The 25089-nt window shown below is 39.6% G+C and overlaps 1 protein-coding gene across 7 annotated transcripts; it reads right to left on the minus strand.

The window, feature by feature from the left end:
- RNF146 (ring finger protein 146) lies at window positions 1–24855 on the minus strand. Of its 7 annotated transcripts, none has more exons than XM_070073623.1 (6): window positions 24716–24851; window positions 23492–23630; window positions 17325–17758; window positions 16399–16661; window positions 14138–14244; window positions 1–1714 (listed from the first exon to the last, which is right to left on the minus strand). In XM_070073623.1, coding segments are annotated over exons 5-6 (1047 nt in total). In that variant the 5' UTR covers window positions 14140–14244; window positions 16399–16661; window positions 17325–17758; window positions 23492–23630; window positions 24716–24851; the 3' UTR covers window positions 1–669. The 7 variants fall into 7 exon arrangements, with proteins under 7 accessions (XP_069929724.1, XP_069929723.1, XP_069929725.1 ...); XM_070073622.1 differs by lacking the exon at window positions 16399–16661 and adding an exon at window positions 18570–18832 and having other exon boundaries at window positions 17631–17748; XM_070073624.1 differs by lacking the exon at window positions 16399–16661 and adding an exon at window positions 18570–18832 and having other exon boundaries at window positions 17631–17758.
- Window positions 24856–25089: the final 234 nt, after the last annotated feature.

Here is a 25089-nt window from a genome sequence, read left to right on the forward strand (position 1 = left end):
TTTGATAAACTCTAGTATTTATTAAATTATAAATCTTGTAATCAAAAAGAAAAATGCAGACCAAGAGAAATCTCAAACTACAAAGACTAGACAGCAAAGCATATGGGAATGAACGCCATGAAATGTGTTACAAAGATTCTGAAATGTAAGTGATTAGCTGTTTTCTTTACATTTCCATTTCAGTAACTTTACTATAAAATAGCCGTTATTCTTCTATTTTAAAATCCCAAATTCATTTCTAATCTTATATTAAGCTTCCTGTTCATAATGATAGCAAACATCTCATGGTGCCAAATTTTAGTAATGGTTTTATGCCAATCCATGCAGAAAAGTAAGATAATGAAAGAGTCAGATGATGACCATTAATGCACAGGTAATACACAAACTGGCCGAAAGAACTAAAAAACTTAAAAAACACAAAACTATAAACAGACCTCAAGAAAACTGGGTTATTACTAAACAGCGTTCAACTATTAACACCCAAGCTCCTTACATTAAATAAATTTCTCAACAGTGACATGTTAAGACATTTTAATTTCAGATCTATCCTTCCCATACCCCTTCCCACCCCAACTCCCAAAATGCACTACGAGGGATGAATATAATGTTATGTGGGCAGAAATTTACAGATAACCATTGCAACCTTGAGCAAGGAGCTGAAGACTTTATTTAAACTTCAGTTACTGTGCACTGTCCATCAGGCCTTCTAGATCGGACACTCACTGTTCCACCCCCTGCTACTGATCGATCAGCTACTGTCTGGTTTGCATTAGGAACCAAAAGTCTCTGTTGAGTCAAAGAGTGCTGTGCAATAACTGCAGATACTTCCTCACTATCACTACTGGCATCTGATTCAGTTTCCTCAATGGAGGTGTCCGGTACCCTGCCTGAAGACGGTGATTCATGATCTTCTTCGCCTTCCCCTCTGTGACTCCTTTCAGCTATGTTGTCTCCACTGAGCTGTAAATGAGCAAAAGAGTCTTCCAAAGAGGTGCTTGCATCAGGAGATGGTGTTGCAGGGCTTGTTAACTGCCCATCTACTGATGTTAGAGGCCTTACAGAAGACGCCACTGGAGGCTGAACAGAAGCTCCGCTCTGTGCTGATACGCTGTCCGCTCCATCGGCAGAGCTCTCTCGTGCTAGGTTTACGGCACTAGTGTCACAGTCCAGCCTAAGTCCAGCTACTCCCTTCTTTGGTATATCTATTATATCTCGCTTAATCTTCCTACGACGTCCATGTTCATTTCTCCTATATTGAACCATATTTTCAAGATCAGCAACATACAGAAACCCAGCAATTAACATTTCAGTGTTCTTTTTACCTTTGGAAAAAGCATCTTCCAGCTCTCTACTAGTACGCTCATCATACTGCCACCACCCATTTCTTCCTTCATAATACCATGCATATTCACCATTTCCTCTACTTGCTGCCTTGAGTTCCTCTGGTGACAACAAAGTTGGCTTGTCAAGGAAATCCTCAGGAATTTCTTGTCGACAAAGAGCACATCGTTTTCCAAGCCATGAAGCTCCCTTTACACACAGATAGCAGAAAACATGTTTACAGGGCAGACTGACTGGGTGAACACAAGTTTGAAGACAAATGGCACATTCAGGGACGGTGAGAGAAGGTGCGGTATTAGAACAGGACTCATTTGCTTTCTTGTTCGTAGGAAGCATGTTTATTGAGTGATCAATTTCACCACAGCCAGCCATCCTAAGAAAATGAGAAAAAAAAAATGTAATTGTGTTTAAACTTTCCTAAAGCACTTTCCAGAAAGCACTTATTAAGCATACATTATATGCAAGCCACATACTAAACAATGGGGATACAAAGATGAAAATAAGAAGAAAACTCCATTTATATACAAAATCTTTTTGATTTTTGCTATCAGTTTTAACTGCAGGGGACAATGAGGTACATAAATGTTAAACCAAACTGAAACAATCCCATTTTATATATATATATATATATATATATACACACACACACACACACACATCCCTGTATATATGATATATATATATATATATATATATACACACACACACATATATATACATATATATATGTCTAGAGCACAGATTTTAAATACACTATTTCCATCTGGACACAGAATACATCAGAACTAAATGCAAAGATTTAGAAATATAAACAATCTGTCCTAAATTGACTTTACAGTCAATCTGAAAGGTAGTTAGACAAACAAAACAGCAAATTCAGAGTACAACTGCAAAAACCAATTCTGGAGACAGGATATTAGTGTGGCTATTTTATAAATTTTGCCATATATTTATATATCTGGGGTATTAAACAAGCAGATAAATATGAAATTTAGATGAAAGCCTTAGACATTCCCTGCCCCTGCATGTATCTAAAACTATTGCTTGAACCAGTCATTTCTGCCATACTTTTGACCAGCTCCTCTCTCTGAAATGGAGAGTTGGGGGGTTGCGTTTGTCTGTTTTCTAAAGCATGTGTTATCAATGTACTCTTTGAGATGATCTCATCTGTACTCATGGATCAGCTATTGCCAAGGTGGAAATCACACACACATTGCTATCACTTGCCCAGACCTCTCCTTTCAGTCATAAATCTGTATTTTCAATTACCTATATTAGATCTTACAAAAACTGTAATCATCTGTTCCTTCTTTTTTGCTCAATAAAAATCCCATGGTAATACCACTATCCATAAAGCTTATGCTACCCAAAAACCCAACCTAGAAACTGCCCTTCTCCTATCCCTCCCTACACAAAACATCAGCAAGTCCTATCAGTTGTATCTCCTGAATCCATCTACTATTCATCACCTTTCCCTGGCTACCAAGCATTGTTTACTGAATTACTGCATACACTGTTTAATTGGTACAGCCATATCTGTTGCTTAAAAATTTGATTTTAGGATACAGACCAGTCTCTAACAGGGCTCTATAGATTCCCCATGATCTGGGCCCCACCTCCCATTGCAACCTCCATCTCCTATCAAACATCCATTAGACTTCTAAGCACACTGACTACTTCCTACCAATCATAGGTTTTCTCTATATAAACAGTCCCTCCTCATCTCCTGCCTTTCATAAGCTACTACCCATCTCCGATCCCTTTGAGAAAGCCTCCATGAGGAAGTCAGATCATGCTACTAATTCGTTACTACCATGCACTCCTCATTCCTTATCAGAACTGCAATGTTACATTTATTTGTGTGGTTATTTTGTTAATGTCAGTCTTCCCCACAAGCTGGTGTGCTTTGTAAGGGCAGGAACAGGTCATTTTTGGCTCACTGCTCTATTTGCATACGGGATCTGGCAGATAGAGAACATTCAAATATTTGCTTTAAAAAAATGTTTTTTTTTCAAACAATAACATGAACACATCATGGTATCATAAAATTGGTATTTTTATTTTACTTTAAATAATATTAAGTGAAACCACCTGATATAAGCATTTACTTATATATACTTTGGGAATATATAAAAATTCTGCCAGTGGACTTACAGATCAGCCCTGAAGCAGCACACTGAAATACTATATAATGAGAAGCTGTAGTCAGCCATGAGAGAAAGGGTAACTTGAATTAAGGAAGCTGCTACACTGTGAAATCAACACTAGACAAGAAAACTAAAAACCTGTGTCTTAATCTTCTTTGTTAATTATGTGCTCTTTGGGACTCAGTTAAACCTTTAAACCTTTAAACTTCCTTACCTGCCAACCAGAATTTACAAAGTTTAACTCACTAAAGCTCCAAAAGATTACAATCTATAGAAGACCAGGGGAGAAAATGACATGAATATCAAAGGTGCCCTGAAGAAGAGGGAAAAAGAAAGAAAAGCACGATTTGTCAAATTAAGTATTGATTAAACACACTGACATAAAATTTGGAATTTCTACTTTATCAAATCAGATCCCTACCATAGTTCATACACAATACGAGTATTCGATGGCTCTAAAAATCAATCAGCCACGCACTTGGTCTATTAAGGAAATATACATGCAAACAATCATAATATGCACAATATTCCTGCAGTAATCAAAATGTATCATAACAAAAGAGATGACAATGTTTGCGATGCTGAGAGGCTTTGGAAGTGGAGACTTCAGAGACATGTGCAAAGCACTGAGCCACATAAACAAGAGGATAGCAGGAGATGAAGCTGTAAATCAGAGGCCGAATCATAAAAGCCTTATTGTGCCCTGCTAAAGAAATATGTGGCTTGACTTTTATCACATAGTTACAGGAAACAATAGCTATTTTAAAACAGGAAAAAATGACACAGGGTGTAGCCCAGAGACAAATAAGACTGATTAATGGAAGTAAAGATATCAGAGATTCAAAACCACTAACTGATGCTTAAAATGAGTGACAATCTCTACCAATTAATTTTGCCATATTTAGGAATTTAATTACCACAACAATTCTTTTCATTTGAGATCAAGCAATAAAAAATGAGAACAGTAGCTGTAAAAGGGATAGTCAATAAAACTGCTAACACTAACCAAAAATTGAAAAACATTATTAGACTTTCATCACATCTAATTTACTGCTTTTTCTGTGTCTCTGATTTTCAGTTGATAAGATTTAAAATGATAGTTTTTTTTTAAACTGGAGTTATCTAGAAAAGGATGCAACAGTCTCAATGAAAAACTTAATTTCAAATTGTGTTTCAACTTTAGATTTCCAATCAACTCCTTGACCAGAAACTCTAGATTACAGAAACTCAGTAAAGTATATTTTTTTCTAACCTATCAGAAGTTCTACATCAACCAAATAAGTCTTCTTAGTATGTGTTAGGCATTGCAGAAGTTTCAAAATATCTTACATTGCCTTCAAAGATCGATTAATAAACAAAATGAAAAAGGGGGGAGTGATATTCATCACCAATTTGGAAAAATAGCAACATCTTACATATAAGTTCCACAACCTAAACCAATTAGGTATCTTGTGAACATAGGACAACCTAATAAATTTAAAATTTAAGTAAGAAAATAAAAGTCTGGTAAACTGTAAAACAAGATATCCAATATATCTCTTTGACCAATGTTGTACTTTTCTATGCACCATTTCAAACCTGTTATATTTGCTTTAAATAAAACAGACCCACAGTCAATTTTCCATCAGATACAGCTAGCTAATCTACAAAGAAAGTATTCAACCTAAAAAGCATTATTCTCCACCCCACTTAATGGGAGGAAGCTCCTGGCTCCTGGCTTCAGATAACCACAGCTACAGCTGTTGTGGCCATTTGGGGAGTGGACCAGCGGATGGCAGACCTGTTTCTCTCTCTCTCTCTGCCTCTCCTTCTCTCTCTGTGTAACTCTGACTTTCAAATAAATAAATAAAACTTAAAAAAAAAAAAAAAAGAAACTCAATATATAGAAATTTGGAGCAAAGTTAGTCCAACTCTGCTAAGACTAAAGAATACAGAACCAATTTTCTAAGACATGTTCATAAATTCTTACAATCTAACTTTTAATCATAAATCCCATTCTTCTTTCCATAGATAATCTATATAAAGTATTTCTGCAAGGCAAGTAAAAGTCTATTAATATTAGTACTATTAATACTTTAGTCCTCAAGAAGACATAACAGATGGATATGGGGGCAGAGTAGGTAGAAATCTCCAAGCATTCAGATTTTATTGAATCTTCTTGAAGACATTCAGTTAAAAGAAAGGTAAAATTATTAAAACACATAGATATTTACCATTCACAGTACTGAAGAACTTTTCAGCCAGCAACACAAATTCCAAATATTCAAAGTCAGATTTTTTTTTTAAGCATGGGTTCAGAACTTAAATGCATGGGCAGGAGTTTGGTACAGCAGTCAGGTGGCCACTTCAGAAGCCCACTGCCATTTCAGAGTACCTGAGTTTGAGTTTCAGCTCTGCTTCCAATTTCAGCTTCCTGCTAATGTGCAACCTGGGTGGGAGCAACAGTAGTTGGGCCCTTGCCACCCATATGGGATACCCAGATTGAGTCCTCAGTATACAGCACATCTCTGAGTCTCTCTGCCTTTCAACTAAGTACAAATTTTAAATAAATAAAAGGAATCCAATTACAAACACAAAAAGAACAAAGAATAAGTTAACATCACTATTAATAAATGCAGACATACCAAAAAAGAAATTTATCCTCCTTCCCAAAACTGTGATTGCTTTTTAAAAGAACAAAATTCCTCCAATCTTTAGCTCTTTCACACTAGAATGGGTATGAAATTTAACTTGTTCAAAATAGTTATACCATACGACACTGCAATCTCACTCTGGGAATCTACCTAAACAAAATGAAACGTACCCCCATGTTCATTGAAGCTCAATTCACAACAGCTAAGATATGTAATCAACCCAGATTTCTACCAGTTGATGACAGCATAAAGAAATTAAAGTATATGTACATTATGGAATACTACTCAGCTGCAAAAATAAAGAATAAAATTCTGTCTTTTGCAACAAAATAGATGCAACTGGAAACCATTATACTTAGTGAAATAAGCCAGTCCCAAAAAGAAAAATACCATATATTTTCCCCTGATCTGTGGTAATGAACAGAGGACCAAAAATGTAATATATAGGAGTGAAACTGATATTTTGAGCTTTGATGATTGTTTACAGTCCTGAATAGTGTTTTTCTTCCTCTCACTATCTGCTTACCTAGTATAGGGTTAATCTTATGGGTATAATGTAAACTGAAAGTAGATCATTGTAAAAATTGAGAGAGAGATTAAGAGAGGGACTAAGAGAGGAAGGAGGAGAAAGGAGCTTAGGGAGGGAAGTATCACTATGCTCCTAAATCTAAAATACATCCTAAATATGAAAATACATGGCCGGCACCGCAGCTAACTAGGCTAATCCTCTGCCTGCGGCGCCAGCACCCCAGGTTCTAGTCCCGGTTGGGGCGCTAGATTCTGTCCCAGTTGCTCCTCTTCCAGTCCAGCTCTCTGCTCTCTCTGCTGTGGCCCCGGAGTGCAGTGGAGGATGGCCCAAGTGCTTGGGCCCTGCACCCGCATGGGAGACAAGGAGGAGGCACCTGGCTCCTGGCTTCGGATCAGCGCACTGTGCCGGCCACAGCGTGCCAGCTGTAGGGGGATGAATCAACAGAAAAAGGAAGACCTTTCTTTCTGTCTCTCTCTCTCACTGTCCACTCTATCAAAAAAAATATACAAAAAAAAAATTTTTGTTAACATTTATTCAGTAAATATAAATTTACAGTTTATGGATTAATTCATATTGGACAACACATTAAGGACAGATCCCACATGAGAAGCACACAGTGACTCCTGTTGTTGACTTAACAATTTAACACTCTTGTTTATGGCGTCAGTAATCTCCCTAGGCTCTAGTCATGACTTGCCAAGGCTATGGAAGCCTCTTGAGTTCGCTGACTTCGATCTTATTTAGACAAGGTCATAGTCAAAGTGGAAGTTCTCTCCTCCCTTCAGAGAAAGGTACCTCCTTCTTTGATGGCCCGTTCTTTCCACTGGGATCTCACTCACAGAGATCGTTCATTTAGTTGTGTGTTTTTTTTTTTTTGCCAGAGTGTCTTAGCTTTCCATGCCTAAAATACTCTCAGGGCTCTTCAGCCAGATGCGAATGCCTTAAGGGCTGATTCCGAGGCCAGAGTGCTATTTAGGACATCTGCCATTCTATGAGTCTGCTGTGTATCCCACTTCCCATATTGGATTGTTCTCTCCCTTTCTGATTCTATCAGTTAGTATTAGCAGACACTAGTCTTGTTTGTGTGATCCCTTTGACTCTTAGACCTATTAGTGTGATCAAGTGTTTAACTTTTAACTGAAAAATACTAAAAAAAATTTAAAAAAATAAAATACATGAAATTTGTATACCTTAAAAGGAATTTTTAAAAAAAGGTTTTAAAAAGTTTTTTTAAAAACTTTTTAAAAAGAGTGGGAGTGTAGGGTGGGAAGTATCACTATGCTCCTAAATCTGAAATATATCCTAAATATAAAATACTTGAAATCTGTATACCTTAAAAAGAATTTAAAAAGTAAATGTCCTTTTTATATAGGACCTTTACAATATCAATTATTTTATTTCATAATTACCTTCAAATAAAGGTTTTAAATGCCAATTGAAAAAAAAGTAACTTTCAAAATTTAAATTGCAATAATCAACACTCCCTAGTCCTTAAGACAAATTTCCTTACATATTGCACAGTCTCTTGTAAATAAATGGTGGGTGTTTGTTGATGCAAATTTTTACTCTATCAAAACATAAACATAATGAGTAACATTTATAGATTATATAATACATGCCAGGAGCTGATTGAAGCACTTTACATTTAATGTCTACATTATCTAATAAAATGGTGAATTATGTCCCCGAGGAAACTCAAGTGTTGTGCCCCAAGCCACTGACTCATCGTAAGTAAATGAGCTTCAGAGTTAGGTAGGTTTCAAATCCAGGTGATCTGACTTTAGAGTCTGTACTCTTAACTGCTAATTAATTGCCTCCAAAATAATTACAGCTACCCAAATATAAGAAGAGCTCTGTCAGTTCTAGTATTTCCCTCTTTTCCATTTCAATTCTGAACTAGGTATTTGAACATCTATTATGTCATGGCACTAGGAAGGAAATAAATAATGCTTCCTATCAGAAGTGTAGGGGCAGATAAATTAATGGGCCCATGCCTTACTTATGACAGGTTCAACACACACAAGGGGCCACAAAGGAGGGAATGATTATCCGTAGGAAGGGGACAGACAGACACATTTTGAATGGATGATACACACTTTGCAACAAGCAGTGCTGCCAAGACCTTGTCATTCTGCTATCCTAAGATGAGTATAGATGTGTACCGTAACTATCAATGGTTCTTAAAAATCTTTTAGGTCACAGCCTTATTGAGAATTTGATAAAATATTAACACAATTTCAAGGGAATTGAAGGAGCTCTTTGGAGTTGGTTCACATACAAACCCTTAAGGGGGCAAAATAATTTCACTGAAACATTTTATACCAGGAATTGAAAGTTGTTTAGTAATGTTTAATTTTTAAGACCAAATGATGCTCAAGAGCAGTTTGGAGGAAAGTCTGGTAGTGAGAAATACAAGTGGGCAAAAAGGAAACTAAAATTTATACATATATATATATATATTTAAGGGTAAGATAATGAGAGGGATGGTACTGATGTAAGGTTCCTATAGAAGAATATAAGCAATACTATAGAAACAGAAATCACAGCATTTTGTTACTGATGGATGGTGACACTATTCACCAAGATTCAGAATTTGATGACTTTAAAAAATCTGTAAGTTCTCTAGACTGAAAGTAAATTGACAATTAAATTTAATGGATTAGTACTCTAAGAAGAAAGGAAGCTGAAAAAAAGCCTGCGAGTCACTAACAAATACACATGGTCCTTGAAGCCATGAAAATGGATGGGAGCCAGCACTGTGGAGTAGCGGGTAAAAGCTGCCAACTGCAGTGCCAGCATCTCATATGGGCAACAGTTCGAGTCCAGGTTGCTCCACTTCTGATCCAGCTCTCCGCTATGGCCTGGGAAAGCAGTAGAAGATGCCCAAGTCCTTGGGCCTCTGTACCCACATGTTGGCTCCTGATGGGTGCAGCTCTGGCTGTTGTGGCCATCTGGGTAGTGAACCAATGGATAAAGACCTCTGTGTGTCTCTCTGCCTCTGCCTCCCTGTAACTGCCTTTCAAATAAATAAATAAATCTTAAAAAAAAAAAAAAAAGGATTAATGCCCAAACTAAACCAGTTGAGGAAGCAGAAAAAGCCAAATTCAGAACTGTGGATTGATTTAACATTTGTAAGTGAAGGGAAACAGCAGGTAAGAGAGGTAAGGAATGGTCAGAGAATATATATATAACAAAAAGAACATCATCACAAACACCAAGAGATGAGACATTCATGAAAAATGATTAAGTAAGGAGACTTACAAAAGCTACTCTAACCTAAGAAAATGACACTTTTACAGAAAATTGTATGGTGCAGAGTCTGTGAACCCCACACACTATTTTGATTTGTCAGAGACCAGCAAGCCTAACAATAAATTCTCAATGTTTAAGTTTCTTTTTAATCTATTTATTTGTGAAGAAAAGAGAGGCAGAGACACAAGACACAGAGATAGCCCATCCACTGGTTCACTACCCAAATGCCCTCAATAGCCAAAAAGGCCAGACCAGAGTCAGGAGCTGCAATTTAATACAGGTCTACCAGCTGAAGGGCAGAGATCCAACTCCTTGGGTCATCAACTACATCATCTTCTGCTGTCTCACAGGTGCAAATTATGAGGAAAACTGGGCTCGGGAGCGGAGCCAGAATTTGAAGATAAGCACTCTTGAAGTACAGGTATCCTAACAAGCATCTTAACTGCTAGGCTAAACATGCACCACTCTAACTTTTTACTCAGCCAAAACACCACAGACTATTACAAAACTATTGAAAGCTCCCAAGTTCAGAGGTATTCTGACTTCCATGTCACTGAGAAATTGGATACCCCAGAAATAAATCCTCAAAATCTGCCTTATTATCATTCCTCTTGGCTGACAATGGGGTACAGCTGTTGGACTCAGAGCTAATCTGTTAATTTATAGCATCAGTACCAATCCCCAAGTTTTCCAACACATAGATCAATATTCTCTAACCCTAAAATCTAATGTCATTGTCTTTTACAATCTATTTGATCCCACTGAACTATATATTAACCACTTAATCGTTTTCTAAAACTCTACATTCTTCATTTCCACAACAGCATTCTTTCCACTTCTTTTATTTCTGTCGTCTTTAGCTTTCTGTAAAAATGTGTACCAGTATTTCTACAAGGATCCATGGGTGGCCCAACTTTCATACTATATTTTATGCCTAAAAGAATCCATGCATATTTCAAACTAATACACCTACCACTCAAATTTGCAGTTCTGTACCCAGAAAGTTTACCCTCAATATTCTCCATGCACCTAAAATTAACATAACTAAAAGCAAACAACTTAAAAAAAAATTACTCCCCTGAACCTGCATCCTTGTCCTCTGTTCTCTATCTTGGATAAAATGTGGAGCCATACTTAACACTCCCCTATTCTTTGGCCACCTCTCATCTATGACAGGAAGAATTTGTGTCTCCTTCATTCCCAAAGCCTATGACTCTTGGCTACATCTGCTTGTACAAATACCAACCTTCCAACTGACTTCAGTTGGACTTCCCTCTGGTTTTTCCTCTTTTCAGTAATGTTTAATTAGTCCTCTCTCAATCTTCAATAGTCTCCTATTCATATAATCTAATCTAAATCCATAAGCATTGACCTTTAAGACTACTGATACAGCCTTAATGGTAAACAGACTTAATTAAAATCCTGGCTTTATCAGTTATTCCCAGTGTGTTAACCTAGGCCAGCATTTCCCAAACTTCCCTAAAGTTAAGGATTAGCTTATGTGCTGTCTCCTGGAAATCTATCCTAAAGTTTCTAGGTTACAGTACAGGAATGTATTTTTACCAAGTACCCCAGAAGATTATTCTGAGAAGCTTGGTGAACACTGGTCTATGCAAGTGATTTATGTTTCTAATTCTGCCTTTAAAAAACAATTCATTTATTTATAAGTCAGAATGACAAGGCAGGGTGGGAGAGGAAGGGATGGCAAGCAGGGGAGATCTTCATGTGCTGATTCACTCCTCAACCACCTACAAACTGCCTAAGCCAGGCCAGGCAGAGTCTGAAGCCAGCAACTCCATGCAAGTCTCCTCTGTTGGTGGCCAGAACCCAGGTACTTCAGCCATATTCTGCTGCTTTCCAGGGACATTAGCAAAAGGCTGGATTAGAATCACAGAGTAGCTGGGACTTGATCTAGACACTTCAAAATTGGGGAAGCAGGTATCCCAAGCAGAGTAAGATTAGCCCACCCTTCTCATTCTGTTTAATCATCAGTAAATGAAGCTACGATTCCCTACAAAGTAATTCATTTTAATAATCTAAGCAAAACACTGATAATATAGTAGGTGCTAAGTAAGTATTCATTCTCTTTATTTACTTCAAAGTTTCTTTATCCTATCCTACTTCACCACACAGAGCTGTTCCCTGAATCCCCTAAAATGCCTCATGTTAGGTAGAGCAACACTCCTCATTTCCTGGGCTTAAAATATAATTTCTGATTTTCTCCAATTATTGAAACTCTATTCAATCTTAGACCAAACTAAAAGTTCTTCTGTTTATTTTGAATCCTTCAGAAGAAATTGACCTCCTCTTCTCAGTTCTAATCACATTTGTTACCTCAACACTGTTAATTACTTATGTGTCTCATGTATTAGACCACAACAAATTTGTTCATGATTAGGACTTAGAATATCTACCTGGGCCAGCGCCACGGCTAACTAGGCTAATCCTCTGCCTGCGGCGCCAGCACCCTGGGTTCTAGTCCCGGCTGGGGCACTGGATTCTGTCCCGGTTGCTCCTCTTCCAGTCCAGCTCTCCGCTGTGGCCCAGAAGTGCAGTGTAGGATAGCCCAGGTCCTTGGGCCCTCGCACCTGCATGGGAGACTGGGAGGAGGCATCTGGCTCCTGGCTTCGGATCGGCACAATGCACCGGCAGTGGCGGCAACTTGGGGGGGGTGAAGCAACAGAAAAAGGAAGATCTTTCTCTCTGTCTCTCTCTCACTGTCTAACTCTGCCTGTCAAAAATTAAAAACAAAAAATCTGCCTAAAATATGAAAAAATATAGATAAGATTAAAATTCCTAGTGTATTATTATTCTTTAATTAAATTCTCAACACTAAGAATGATATTTCACATACACAACAGAATTACATAATCAGAGTTATCATGCTGGAAAAGCAGATGTCAAGAGATATATGTTAAACAAGGAGAGACTACAATGGTATCTATAGGGTTAATGTTTGGTCCAATAATTTAAACAATATAATCACTAATACTTATTAAAGAATTAATAAAAATGTTATTTGCATGTCTTATTAATGCCATTAAGTTGGATAATGTTTATATTAATTTGGGAGATACAAATATAATGCTCATCATGGAAAACTGTTTTATCAGTGAAGTTCAGTATGAGTAAGTTCAAGGTCATGTAATACTTTAAAGCATATTATGGAAAGACTAAATGATAGGAAACATATCTAGTTAACTGACGATAAGAGTGAATCAATGTAAATAAAGACATAATGTGCCAAATTTTACCAATTAGCGTATGAAGACATTTCTGTAATTTTGTGAAAATAGCTTTTGGTAACTAGTGTTTTTGTAACCCAGAAGCCTTTTTATTTATAAAACCTAACACTGTCTACCTACCTTGTTTATTGAAGTCAATGTCTTTTTTTTTAACTTTTATAGTAAATATAATTTTCCAAAGTACAGTTTATGCATTACAATGGCTTCCCCCCTCATAACTTCCCTCCCACCCATACCCCTCCCATCTCCCACTCCCTCTCCCATTCCATTCACATCGAGATTCATTTTCAATTATCTTTATATACAGAAGATCAATTTAGTATATATTAAGTAAAGATTCCATCAGTTTGCACCCACACAGAACATAAAGTGTAAAATACTGTTTGAGTACTAGTTATAGCATTAATTCACATTGGACAACACATTAAGGACAGAGATCCCACATAAGAAGTACACAGTGACTCTTGTTGTTGACTTAACAATCTGACACTCTTGTTTATGGCGTCAGTAATCTCCCTAGGCTCTAGTCATGACTTGCCAAGGCTATGGAAGCCTCTTGAGTTCGCTGACTTCGATCTTATTTAGACAAGGTCATAGTCAAAGTGGAAGTTCTCTCCTCCCTTCAGAGAAAGGTACCTCCTTCTTTGATGGCCCGTTCTTTCCACTGGGATCTCACTCACAGAGATCTTTCATTTAGGCTTTTTTTTTTTTTTTTTTTGCTACTAGGCTTTCCATGCCTAAAATACTCTCATGGGCTCTTCAGCCAGATGCAAATGCCTTAAGGGCTAATTCTGAGGCCAGAGTGCTGTTTAGGACATTGGCCATTCTATGAGTCTGCTGTGTATCCTGCTTCCCACGTTGGATCGTTGGATCATTCTCTCCTTTTTAATTCTATCAGTTAGTATTAGCAAACACTAGTTTTGTTTATGTGATCCCTTTATACCAACCCATTTAATTTACCATAGCTTTGGAAAAACCATGTTCACTTACATTTCTATTATAAATCCCACAGATGCCTGCCAGAAAAGTACAACATCTTCACCAGGAGTCAGCCAGTTTGCAGTATTTTCTCTTCCACTGCTTGTTCATTCTTTGTGCTGCCAAAGAAAAAATTTCAACATCAACTTCTCTACTGACTATATGAGAAATCCCAAAGAATTTCCAAGGAAGCTAATAAAAAAATTCATCAAAGCTGCACACACATACACACACACACACACATTTTGTTTCTATACACCAGAAGTCAACAACCAAAAAAGGAAATCAATAAAGCAATTCCATTTAAAATAACATCCAAAGAAATAAAATATGTGCAAATCAATGCAGCCAGGAGGTGAAAGGCATATGTAATGAAACATAAAAAAAAATTACTACAAGAAACTAAAGGGCTAAATAAGTTGAAAGCTGGGGCAGACATTGTAGTGCACTTGGTTAATCCCTTGCTTAGGTCACCAACATCCCCTATCTCAGAGTTGGTTCAAGTTTGCACTATTCCACTTCTGTTCCAGCTTCCTACTAATGTGCCTTGTGCCTCAGAAACAGTAGATGATGGCTCAAGTACTTGACTTGCTGCCATCCATATGGAGACCCAGATGGAGTTCCTGATACCTGGCATCAGCCTGGCCCAGCCCTAGCTGTTGCAGCCATTTCAGGGGAGTCAATCAGTGTATTTGAAAATCAACCCTTCCCCCTCCCTCTCTTCATCTTTGAAATAAATATTTTTTAAAAAATAAATTGAAAGATAACTGGTGTTCCATAGATTAAAAGACCTAATATATTAAGGCAACAACAACAGATCAACATAATTTAAAATAATTCCTATGAAAATGTTAATTTTTTTGTATAAACACAGAAGCTAATCCTCACATTCATCTGGAATTGCAAGGGATCCAACTATCTACAACAATCTTGTAAAGGAAGAAAAAAAGCTAAAGAATTCACACTTTCCAATGTCAAAAGTTATTACAAAGCTATGGACAAATACACCAATGGACTCGAATTTATAAGAGTCCAAAAATACACTCATATATCTATAGTAAACAGATTTTCAAAGAACATGTCAAATCCATTCAAGAGGAAAAGAATAGTCTCTTCAACAAATGTTGCTGGGACAACTGGATTCCCACGTGCCAAACAATGACATTATACACCTATCTCATACCATATTAAAAAATTAACTTAAGGCCGGCGCCGCGGCTCACTAGGCTAATCCTCCACTTAGCGGCGCCGGCACACCAGGATCTAGTCCCAGTCGGGGCGTCGGACTCTTTCCCGGTTGCCCCTCTTCCAGGCCAGCTCTCTGCTATGGCCAGGGAAGGCAGTGGAGGATGGCCCAAGTGCTTGGGCCCTGCACCCTGTGGGGGACCAGGAGAAGCACCTGGCTCCTGCCTTCGGATCAGCGCGGTGCGCTGGCCGCAGCACGCCAGATGTGGCGGCCATTGGAGGGTGAACCAACGGCAAAAGGAAGACCTTTCTCTCTCTCTCTCTCTATCCACGCTGCCTGTCAAAAAAAAAAAAAATTAACTTAAAATGGATCAATGAACTACAACATAAGTAAAACCATAAATTTCATAGAAGAAAACATAAGAAGAAATAAATCTTCATGGCTTGGATTTGGCAATGGATTTCTAAATGAACAAAAGGCATGTGGCAAAAGAAGAAACTTAAATTATCAAAAATTTATCAAAATTATCAAAATTTAAAACTTTATGCATCAAAGACTACTATCAAGAAAGTAAACATACTATTGAATGGGAGAAAATCTTTGCAAACTACATATATGATAAAGGTCTGAAATACAGAATGATCTACAGCTCAACAACAAAAAGACAAACCAATTAAAAAATAAGCAAAGTCTTAAACATTTCTCCATAGAAGATATACAGACAGCCAGTAAGCACAAAAAGATGCTTAACATTATTAGTCACTAGGGAAATGGAAACCAAAATCACAATGACAGATCTATTAGGATGGTTACAATCTTCTAAAAAGGGAAGTGAAGTGTTGGTAAGGAGAAACTGGACCTTCAAAGACTGCTGGTGGAAATATAAAATGGTACAGTGTCTGTGGACAACCATTTGGTGTTTTTACAAAAACTTAACCATTATATTATCATATAACCCATTGCTACTCCAAAAGAATTGAAAAGATGGCCTTAAATAAGCCAATGTTCATTAGACTAAAGACAGATGCAACCCAAGTATCCATAAACAGAAGACTAAAAATCAGCATAGTGAGGTGAGGTGGTATACCAAAACAACAGTGAGGAGCTGGCATTGTGGTGCAGCAAGGTGTGCTGGTTTGTGTTCTGGCTGCTCCACTTTGGATCCATCACCCTGCTGGTGCAGCTGGTAGGGCAGCAGAAAATGGCCCAATTAAGTGAGCTTCTGTCACCCATGTGGAAGACCCAGATGAAGTTCCTGGTTCCTGGCTTCAGCTCGGCCCAATTCCAGTTGTTGTGGTATTTTGGGGGTGAATCAGAGGATGGAAGATCTGTGTCCTGTTCTCTATAACTCTGCCTTTCAAATAAGACAAATGTCTTAAGTACAAGTGTATATTCAATAACAAGAAGAGATAAAGTTCTGATATGTACTATAACATGGATGAAACTCAAAAAATTGTGTTACATAAAATAAATCAGACACAAAGAGACAAATGTATGATTTTACATTTATGGAATATCAAAAATAAGCAAATTCAGAGACAGAAAGTATATTAGAGGTTACCAGTGGTTGGGAGAAGAGAATGGGGAGTTACTGTACTAGGTGTTTGTCAGGAATCATTTTAAAAAAAATAAATAACAGCTGTGGAAATACATAGTAATGGTTGCACAGCAATACAAATGAAATTTTACTGAATTGCACACTTACAAATGGTTACAACAGTGTATTTTATGTAACTTATATATTACTACAATAAAAAGTTTTTAGGTGAAACAATTTTTATATGGACAAAGTAGCAACAACAAGAACAAAAAACCTGAAGTATCCTATTTTAATATTGAATACATTCATCATCTCTGCCTTCCTAAAAGGAGGTAGTAGTTACAAAGGCAATGTCATCATACCAACCAGAACTTCCTCTTTTTTTTAATTTTATTTATTTATTTTTTGACAGGCAGAGTTAGACAGTGAGAGAGAGACAGAGAGAAAGGTCTTCCTTCCATTGGTTCACCCACCAAATGGCCACTAAGGCCGGCGCACTGTGCCAATCCGAAGCCCGGCACCAGGTGCTTCCTTCTGGTCTCTCATGCGGGTGCAGGGCCCAAGGACTTGGGCCATCCTCCACTGCACTCCCTGGCCACAGCAGAGAGCTGGACTGGAAGAGGAGCAACCAGGACAGAATCCGGCGCCCCAACCAGAACTAGAACCCGGGGTGCCGGCGCCTCAGGCAGAGGATTAGCCTAGTGAGCCAGGGTGCCAGCCTTCCTCTTTTTATATGCAGATATTTGTACAACGTTTAAGTCAATCTTCTTTCAAGGTACCTCTTGTCCAGGAAATCCAGTGGTGCTACCCAGAACATCATGTTGGTCATGAATATTTTTTCTCATTTAGTATTTCCTTCTCCCACTGCATCAGTCCCATTGTAGGATGCACATCAAACTGCAAAGAACTAACTTAAAATTAAGCACACGAAACGAAACCTATAATAGACCTTACAATACATACAATGTAAGACAGCCTTGAATCTTTTTCTCTTTAGGATAGGTATCTGAGTGTTTAAAGAAAAATATTTTCAATATCATTATATAGCCTCTAAGTACAAGCCAGCTTATCCTAACAAATATTTAATAAAACAATCTAAGAATCAGACAACTTCTAAAACTGACTAAATGTGACTAAATGAAGTGTTTGTTGTTGTTGTTGTTGTTGTTTTTTTGACAGGCAGAGTGGACAGTGAGACGGAGAGAAAGGTCTTCCTTTTGCCGTTGGTTCACCCTCCAATGGCCACCGGCGCACCGCGCTGATCCAAAGCCAGGAGCCAGGTGCTTCTCCTGATCTCCGATGCGGGGCCATCCTCCACAGTACTCCCGGGCTACAGCAGAGAGCTGGCCTGGAAGAGGAGCAACCAGGACAGAATCCGGTGCCCCAACTGGGACTAGAATCCGGTGTGCCGGCGCTGCAGGCGGAGGATTAGCCTATTGAGCCATGGCGCCGGCCCTAAATGAAGTTGCTAAGTAACCTGGCTTTTGTTTTACTCTGACTTTAGATGATACGGCACTCCACTACGCTGACTTTCCTCCCAGCCCTTTTTTTCCCTTTACCCTCTACGTGCCTACAACTTCAATGGCATCACAGACAACTCCATATACTTTCTTCCTGCAGTCTATTCAAAACAGAAACAGTCCATTTTCACAAACATCCATATACTCAATATAGTTATACAAGAGAAGACATTCTACTGTTTCAACATCACTACTTACTCTTTGAAGTTTCTGCACCAATGACGGCATAGTCCACATATTCAATCACAATCCCCTTCAGCTGCTTTCTCAACTTTCAAAGCAGCCTCTTCACTATAACTCCTAACATCACTGTGAGCCAATTTAAATAATCTGAAGAATGAACCATCAGGGCCTGTGCTGTGGCACAGCAGGTAAAGCCGCCACCTGCAGTGCTGGCATCCCATATGGGCACCAGTTCAAATGCCAGCTGCTCCACTTCTGATCCAGCTCTCTGTTATGATCTGGGAAAGCAGCAGAGAAATGGCCCAAAGACCAACTTATAAACACAAGATTGAAGTCATCTTTTATCTTTTAGCGAGCACTTCTTTTATCCAGCTATTATTCATTGGCAATGAATTCTACAGAATATAGACAAAAACCCGAAGATAAGTCAAAAGAGGTTCTACCAATAGCTTTCATCAATCTCTTTTCCCAGTAAAGGTAAGGTCTTCTACTAAGAAGACCTTATGTAGGACATACATAGAACCATATATAGGACAGTCCAGCTTCTATCCTCTATCTTTTGAGAAAAGAAACCCTACTTTTTTTTTTTTTTTTTCCTGACAGAGACAGTGAGAGAGAGACAGAGAGAGAAAGGTCTTCCTTTTGTTGGTTCACCCCCCAAATGGCCACTACGGCCAGAGCCAGGAGCCAGGTGATTCTTCCGGGTCTCCCACGCGGGTGCAAGGGCCCAAGCACCTGGGCCATCCTCCACTGCACTCCCGGGCCACAGCAGAGAGCTGGACTGGAAGAGGAGCAACCAGGACTAGAACCCAGTGCCCATATGGGATCCCAGAAACCCTACCTTTTACTCAACACAAAGGTTTTTGGAACATTACTCAAAAATCAATTTATTCTTACTTTATCCTCAATTCTAACATAATTGATACTCAAGCGCCTACTGGGTATAGGGTATAGCTATTGGTCTACAGCTATGTCTTTCCTTTTTTTTTTTTTTTTTTTTTTTTTTTAAGATTTATTTCATTTATTTAAAAGACAGAGTTACAGAGAGAGGTAGAGACAGAGATCTTCCATCTGCTGGTTCACACTCCAGGTGGCCGCAATTGCTGGTTCACACTCCAGGTGGCCGCAATGGCCGGAGCTGAGCCAATGTGAAGCTAGGGGCCAGGAGCTTCTTCCAGGCCTCCCATGTGGGTGCAGGGACCCAAGCATTTGGACCATCTTCTACTGCTTTCCCAGGCCACAGCAGAGAGCTGGATCAGAAGAGGAACAGCCAGGACTAGAACCAGCGCCCATACAGGATGCCAGCACTTCAGGCCAGGACTTCAACCCACTGTAACACAGGGCTGGCGCCTATTCTTTCCATCTTAAAATGCTTTTTTTTTTTTTTTAATGTATTTATTTATTTGAAAGGCAGAGTCAGAGAGAGAGAGAGAGAAAGGTTTTCCATCTGCTGGTTCACTCCCCAAATGGTCGCAACAGCTGGAGCTAGGCCGATCTGAAGCCAGGAGCCAGGAGCTTTTCCGGGTCTCCCACATGGGTGCAGGGACACAAGCACTTGCACCATCTTCTACTGCTTTCCCAGACCATTGGCTAGGAGCTGGATGGGAAGTAGAGACTTAAACCAGTGCCCATATGGGATGCTGGCACTGCAGGCAGTAGCCTTATCTGCTATACCACAACACCAACCCTTTAAAAGTCTTTAAAACATACTAGTCAATCATTTTAATCTCTTATTCTCCAAAAATATTGCATTGAATGTTAAACTTCTAGTCCAGAACTTAAACAACTCTTTAAAAATCTTGTTTGATCACTATTTTGACTTTAGTACTTGAGATGTGTATAAAGCACTTTTTTACTCCTATGAAATACACAGGAAAATCTTCCCATTTCTAATCCCTCTTCTCTCCTACATTTATAAATACTCCCTTTAACAAATCTCATCTATTCTTCTCTACTCACTTACTTATTCATGTTTTTCCATAAATATTTTATCTGAAACATGTTGATGCTTAAAGGAACCTAATATAACAGAAACAAATACCATCAAAGGAATGCACAGAAAATTCTTCAGAACCCCCACATTTGGACATCTAAATAAGTTGTGATTTTTTTTATATAACTACTTCACAAAGTTGAAATAAGACTACAGACACAAATATTAAAAGCAAAGGCTTTGCAACATATACACTAGAAGAAAGTGGGTAAAACTCCAGTTAATCCAATCAGATTAACATTTTAGAGAATGAACAAGTAAAATTAATTTCAAAATTTCATTTAATCCAATGTATCTACAATATTACCATTTTAACATGTATTCAATTTAAAAAATAATTTATGTTTTATATTCTTGTGTGTACTCTTTGAAACTCACTGTGTACTTAGCATTTAATGCACAACTCAACTCAGATTGGCCACAGATCATATGCTCAATAGTGCCACATGGCTACTAGCCATCATATAGGGCAATGAAGGTCTAGACTGGTATACTGAGAAGTCACTTTTTTTAATGCAAAAAAGGCAAGTTACTACAGGAATCACTGAATAGAAAAAAAATTACCTCCCTGTTAATTTATTCATACCTTTGCTGGCCACAGATAAAGAAAATTTTCTATCGTGTGCTGCTCAAAGTTCACAGGTGAGACCAATTCTGCCAAACTGACCTATCCACTAAAACCCCTAAGAATCATGTTAACAGGGCACAAACTAGGGCATGCCTATATTACAAATAGCACATGAAGAAGCCCTCAGAACACCTGAAAGATGTTATTAAAATGGCGTGGGCAAAGTAAGGCTGGAGAGATAAGGGAGAGAAAGAGTATTGTTTTTATTTTAACCAAAAGAAGGATATAAGACAACAGCTTAATTTGAACTACAGACCAGAATTAATTTGACAAAATAATTTATATAATCTTCGCTATAATAAATGACTGGCAAATTGTACACCAAACTCACTACAATGATCCACTAAAGAAGGTAACAAAAAAAAGAGATCTAAAACTAAATTAGATATATTGTCCATTAACAATTCTGGGGGGGGAAAAACTGACAACAGGAAATGTTCTATACAAAAACCATCAGTGACAGAAGGAAGAAAAATACTTTAAGCCTTCCAACTTTTGGTACATAACAAAGAGAGCAAAAAATAGGGAGACAGATGTCAGGTAAGATTTAACACACACATCTTAATAGTTCTTAATAAACAGCCACAAAATGAGAGATGAAACAAATGCCCTAATGTTTCCATTTTCAGTCTTCATCATCCTTTATTAAAAAAAAATCTAGTCCTGTCCTGCGCTGTGGCTCACTGGGCTAATCCTCCACCTGCAGCGCCTGCACACGGGGTTCTAGTCCCAGTTGGCGCACCAGTTCTGTCCCGGTTGCTTCTCTTCCAGTCCAGCTCTCTGCTGTGGCCCGGGGAAGGCAATGGAAGATGGCCCAAGTGCTTGGGCCCTACACCTGCATGGGAGACCAGGAAGAAGCACCTGGCTCCTGGCTTTGGATAGGCGCAGCGCGCCAGGCCATGGCTTCCATTTGGGGAGTGAACCAATGGAAGGAAGACCTTTCTCTCTGTCTCTCTCTCACTAACTCTATTAAAAAAAAAAAAAATCAAGTCCTAAAGGTCATAATTGGAAAAATTTAAACTTATTTGAAACAAATGAGGTCCAACAATTTATTTTAAAGAATTATTTCTCTTATTATGTATCACTCCTTTTAAAAATACTACTGTATGGCAATCTATTTACTGACTTCACAATCTTCACACATAAGCATTACAACTTTAAATCCTCCCTAGAGAAAGTAGGTTTTGCATTTCATTTAAATAAAATGTGAACAAAAACTGACTTTAATTAACACATGTAAGTATCATGGCAAGCAACCACTTTGCAAATAACAAAGACTCTTGCTAATTATCTGTGTGACCTTGTCAAGTCATGATTCTCATGTCTTTTACCAGATTCCTCTATTCTGTAATTCCAAATTTTAAATCTTTAATTAACAGGCATTTAGCAATAGGTTTTATTTTTATTAACGCAAAGATAATATAGGCCGTGAGTACTACATAAGAATTTATAAGCAAACACAGGTGGCTGTAGCCTAGTTTTAACAAGTAGGTTTGTAGAGTCAAACTAATCCAGCATGTTTAAAAATTCAGATTCCTCAAGTCACAAGGCAATCAAACTAGGCAAGAAAATGCCAAAGGCTCAGTACTTTCTATTACTAGTACTAGAGAAAAACAACCAAACAACAACAAAACACACTCAAATTCTCAACTGACAGTGTGTCAGGTATTTAATACCAGTATATCCTTAACACATAAAACTATATTCTTCAACCAGATCAATGTTTTGGAAAAAATCAATAATATCTAAGTCAAGAAATTATTCTTGATCCTTTAAAAAAAAAATCTGCCTCCTTTCGTCTGACAACTCAAGTTGGCAGAAACTAAAAAAAAACATTTTGCCAGTTGACCTAACTCCTAAAGAAAAAATACCACCTTTTTTTTCATCTTGCCTGATGACTGGCTATTTGGAGAAAGTTTCCTTGTCAGCCTCTTAACAGACAAATCACAAAAAAATCTTCAAATGTTTAAGCGCCATTATTTTCATTTTGTCCCAACTTACATTACATTAGCTCATTTGACACTTAAACTATAAACCAAAAATAGGACTTAAAATGGTCCACTTTAAGATACACAAGGCCAAAACAAACATGATCAAAATCTATTTTTAGAGTGCTATTCACTCTTCAAGTTTTCTCTTTAAAATGAGGTTTACTTGAACTATTTTCATGCGTTTTCACAGCACCCAGACTCTGAACACAAATATCTGCTAGTCAAAAAAACAACAAACTCAACATCACAAATCCTATCTGTGGGGGTCATTTTCTGTGTGTGTCCTAACATGCTTATTCAAAAGTCTAAATATAGATGCACTTACTAAAATGTCCAAGGTCTTCCAAAATCTGTAATTATATACTGCTTTCAGTGCCAACGTTATACATCCACTTCCCACTTAAAAGTGTACACTACACGTACGGGGTCCGGTGGGGGTTGGGGAGTTGCGGGGTCCCTGGCACCTGAAATGTCAATCACAGGAAGAACAAAGCGTTTTCTATCCTTTCTTGGTTTTCTTCTCCCCTCAGTTCCACAGTTTCAATATAAACCAACAGGAAACAAGACGTCCCAAACTTGAGAAAGAAGGGCTCACTAAAATGGCACTCGGACAAGAGAAATATAAAAACAGGGACGGAAATGATGAACATGAAAAAAAAAAAAAAAAAAAGCGAATCTAGTTGCCAACATGTGTGTGTATAAACTTAATCCTGGAGTTACTCCCTGCGGGAAAGGACGGTGCCCTCTCCACACCCTCAAAAAGCAATGCTGCAGCCTCTCAGAAAACAAAATAGCGACCAGAAGGCAAGAAAGACCAGCACTCTCGGACCAACTGGACAGCAGGGAGGGACCTCCGCACCCGGCAACCAGAACAAAGCAACCACCTCCGCCGAGAAGCCGCAGGGAGGTCGGGCAGGCTCCGAGGCTCTCGGAGCTCTCTCGCGGTCCCCAAGAGTCCACAGCCGTCCAGACAACCGTGAATGTGCAGCGCTGAGTCTCGCCAGGACAAGGTGGGGCAGCTGCTCCCTTCAATGAGGCAAGACCCAGACGCTAAGCAGAAGCAGCAGTGGTGGGGAGAGAGAGAGAGAAAAAACAGCAGCCCAAGGCGCTCGGGATCACACAAAACGCGGGCACTCCATGTCCTAGCTTGCATCGGACCCCAGGCCCAAAGTCTCTGACTCCACACGGGGAACAGGTAACCCCTAAAGCATCTGGGTCCCTGCACCTTGAGGCCAGCAGGTCCCTCGGCAGAGGCCTGACCCCACGGCCGAGGAAGAGGAGAAGGACCCGGCGGCCACCAAAGACGGCGACGCGGACCCGGTCGAAGAGGCTGCGCAGTAATGGCCGCTGCCCTGCCTCTCGCACCTCGGCCCAGGCCAGCTCCGGCATCGCCACCGCAGGGGCTGCGGCCAAGCGGCCATGCAGAGGCCGTCACAGTCTTCGTGCCTGCGACAACAGCCTGAGCGGGGGCGGCAGGGAGGCCGCAGGGCCCCTCCCGCCTCCCGGCCACAGCAGCTACCGAGCCGGCCAAGGGCGTCCATCTACGTACCGGGCCCTGACCCCGCCGCCGCCCCTCTCCGGGCCCGACAGCAGGCCGACCGGGGCGCGTCGAGCCTGCCGGAGGCACCGCGAGTCGTGCCTCTTCCCCCCGAGTTTGGATCCCGGAGCAGCGGGCCTTCGCCGTGACCTCCGCGAGGGCGGCGCCTCGACTCCCTCCTCTCCGGCCACAGCCCCGGCCACCTCGCCGTCTTTTCTCTTCGGCCTCGGAGCCCGCAGCGGCCGGGGACGCGCGCGACCGTCACGTGACCGCCCGGCGCGTCGCGGGGGCGGGGCCGCGCGGGCCGGAAGTCGCGCCTCGCGCTCGCAGAGCTCGCGCCCGAGCCTCCCGCCGCGGGCCCAGGCCCCGCCCTCGAGCGCGCCGCC

This window comes from Oryctolagus cuniculus, chromosome 5 (genome assembly GCF_964237555.1).
Source record: "Oryctolagus cuniculus chromosome 5, mOryCun1.1, whole genome shotgun sequence".
NCBI classification, from domain to species: Eukaryota; Metazoa; Chordata; class Mammalia; order Lagomorpha; family Leporidae; genus Oryctolagus; species Oryctolagus cuniculus.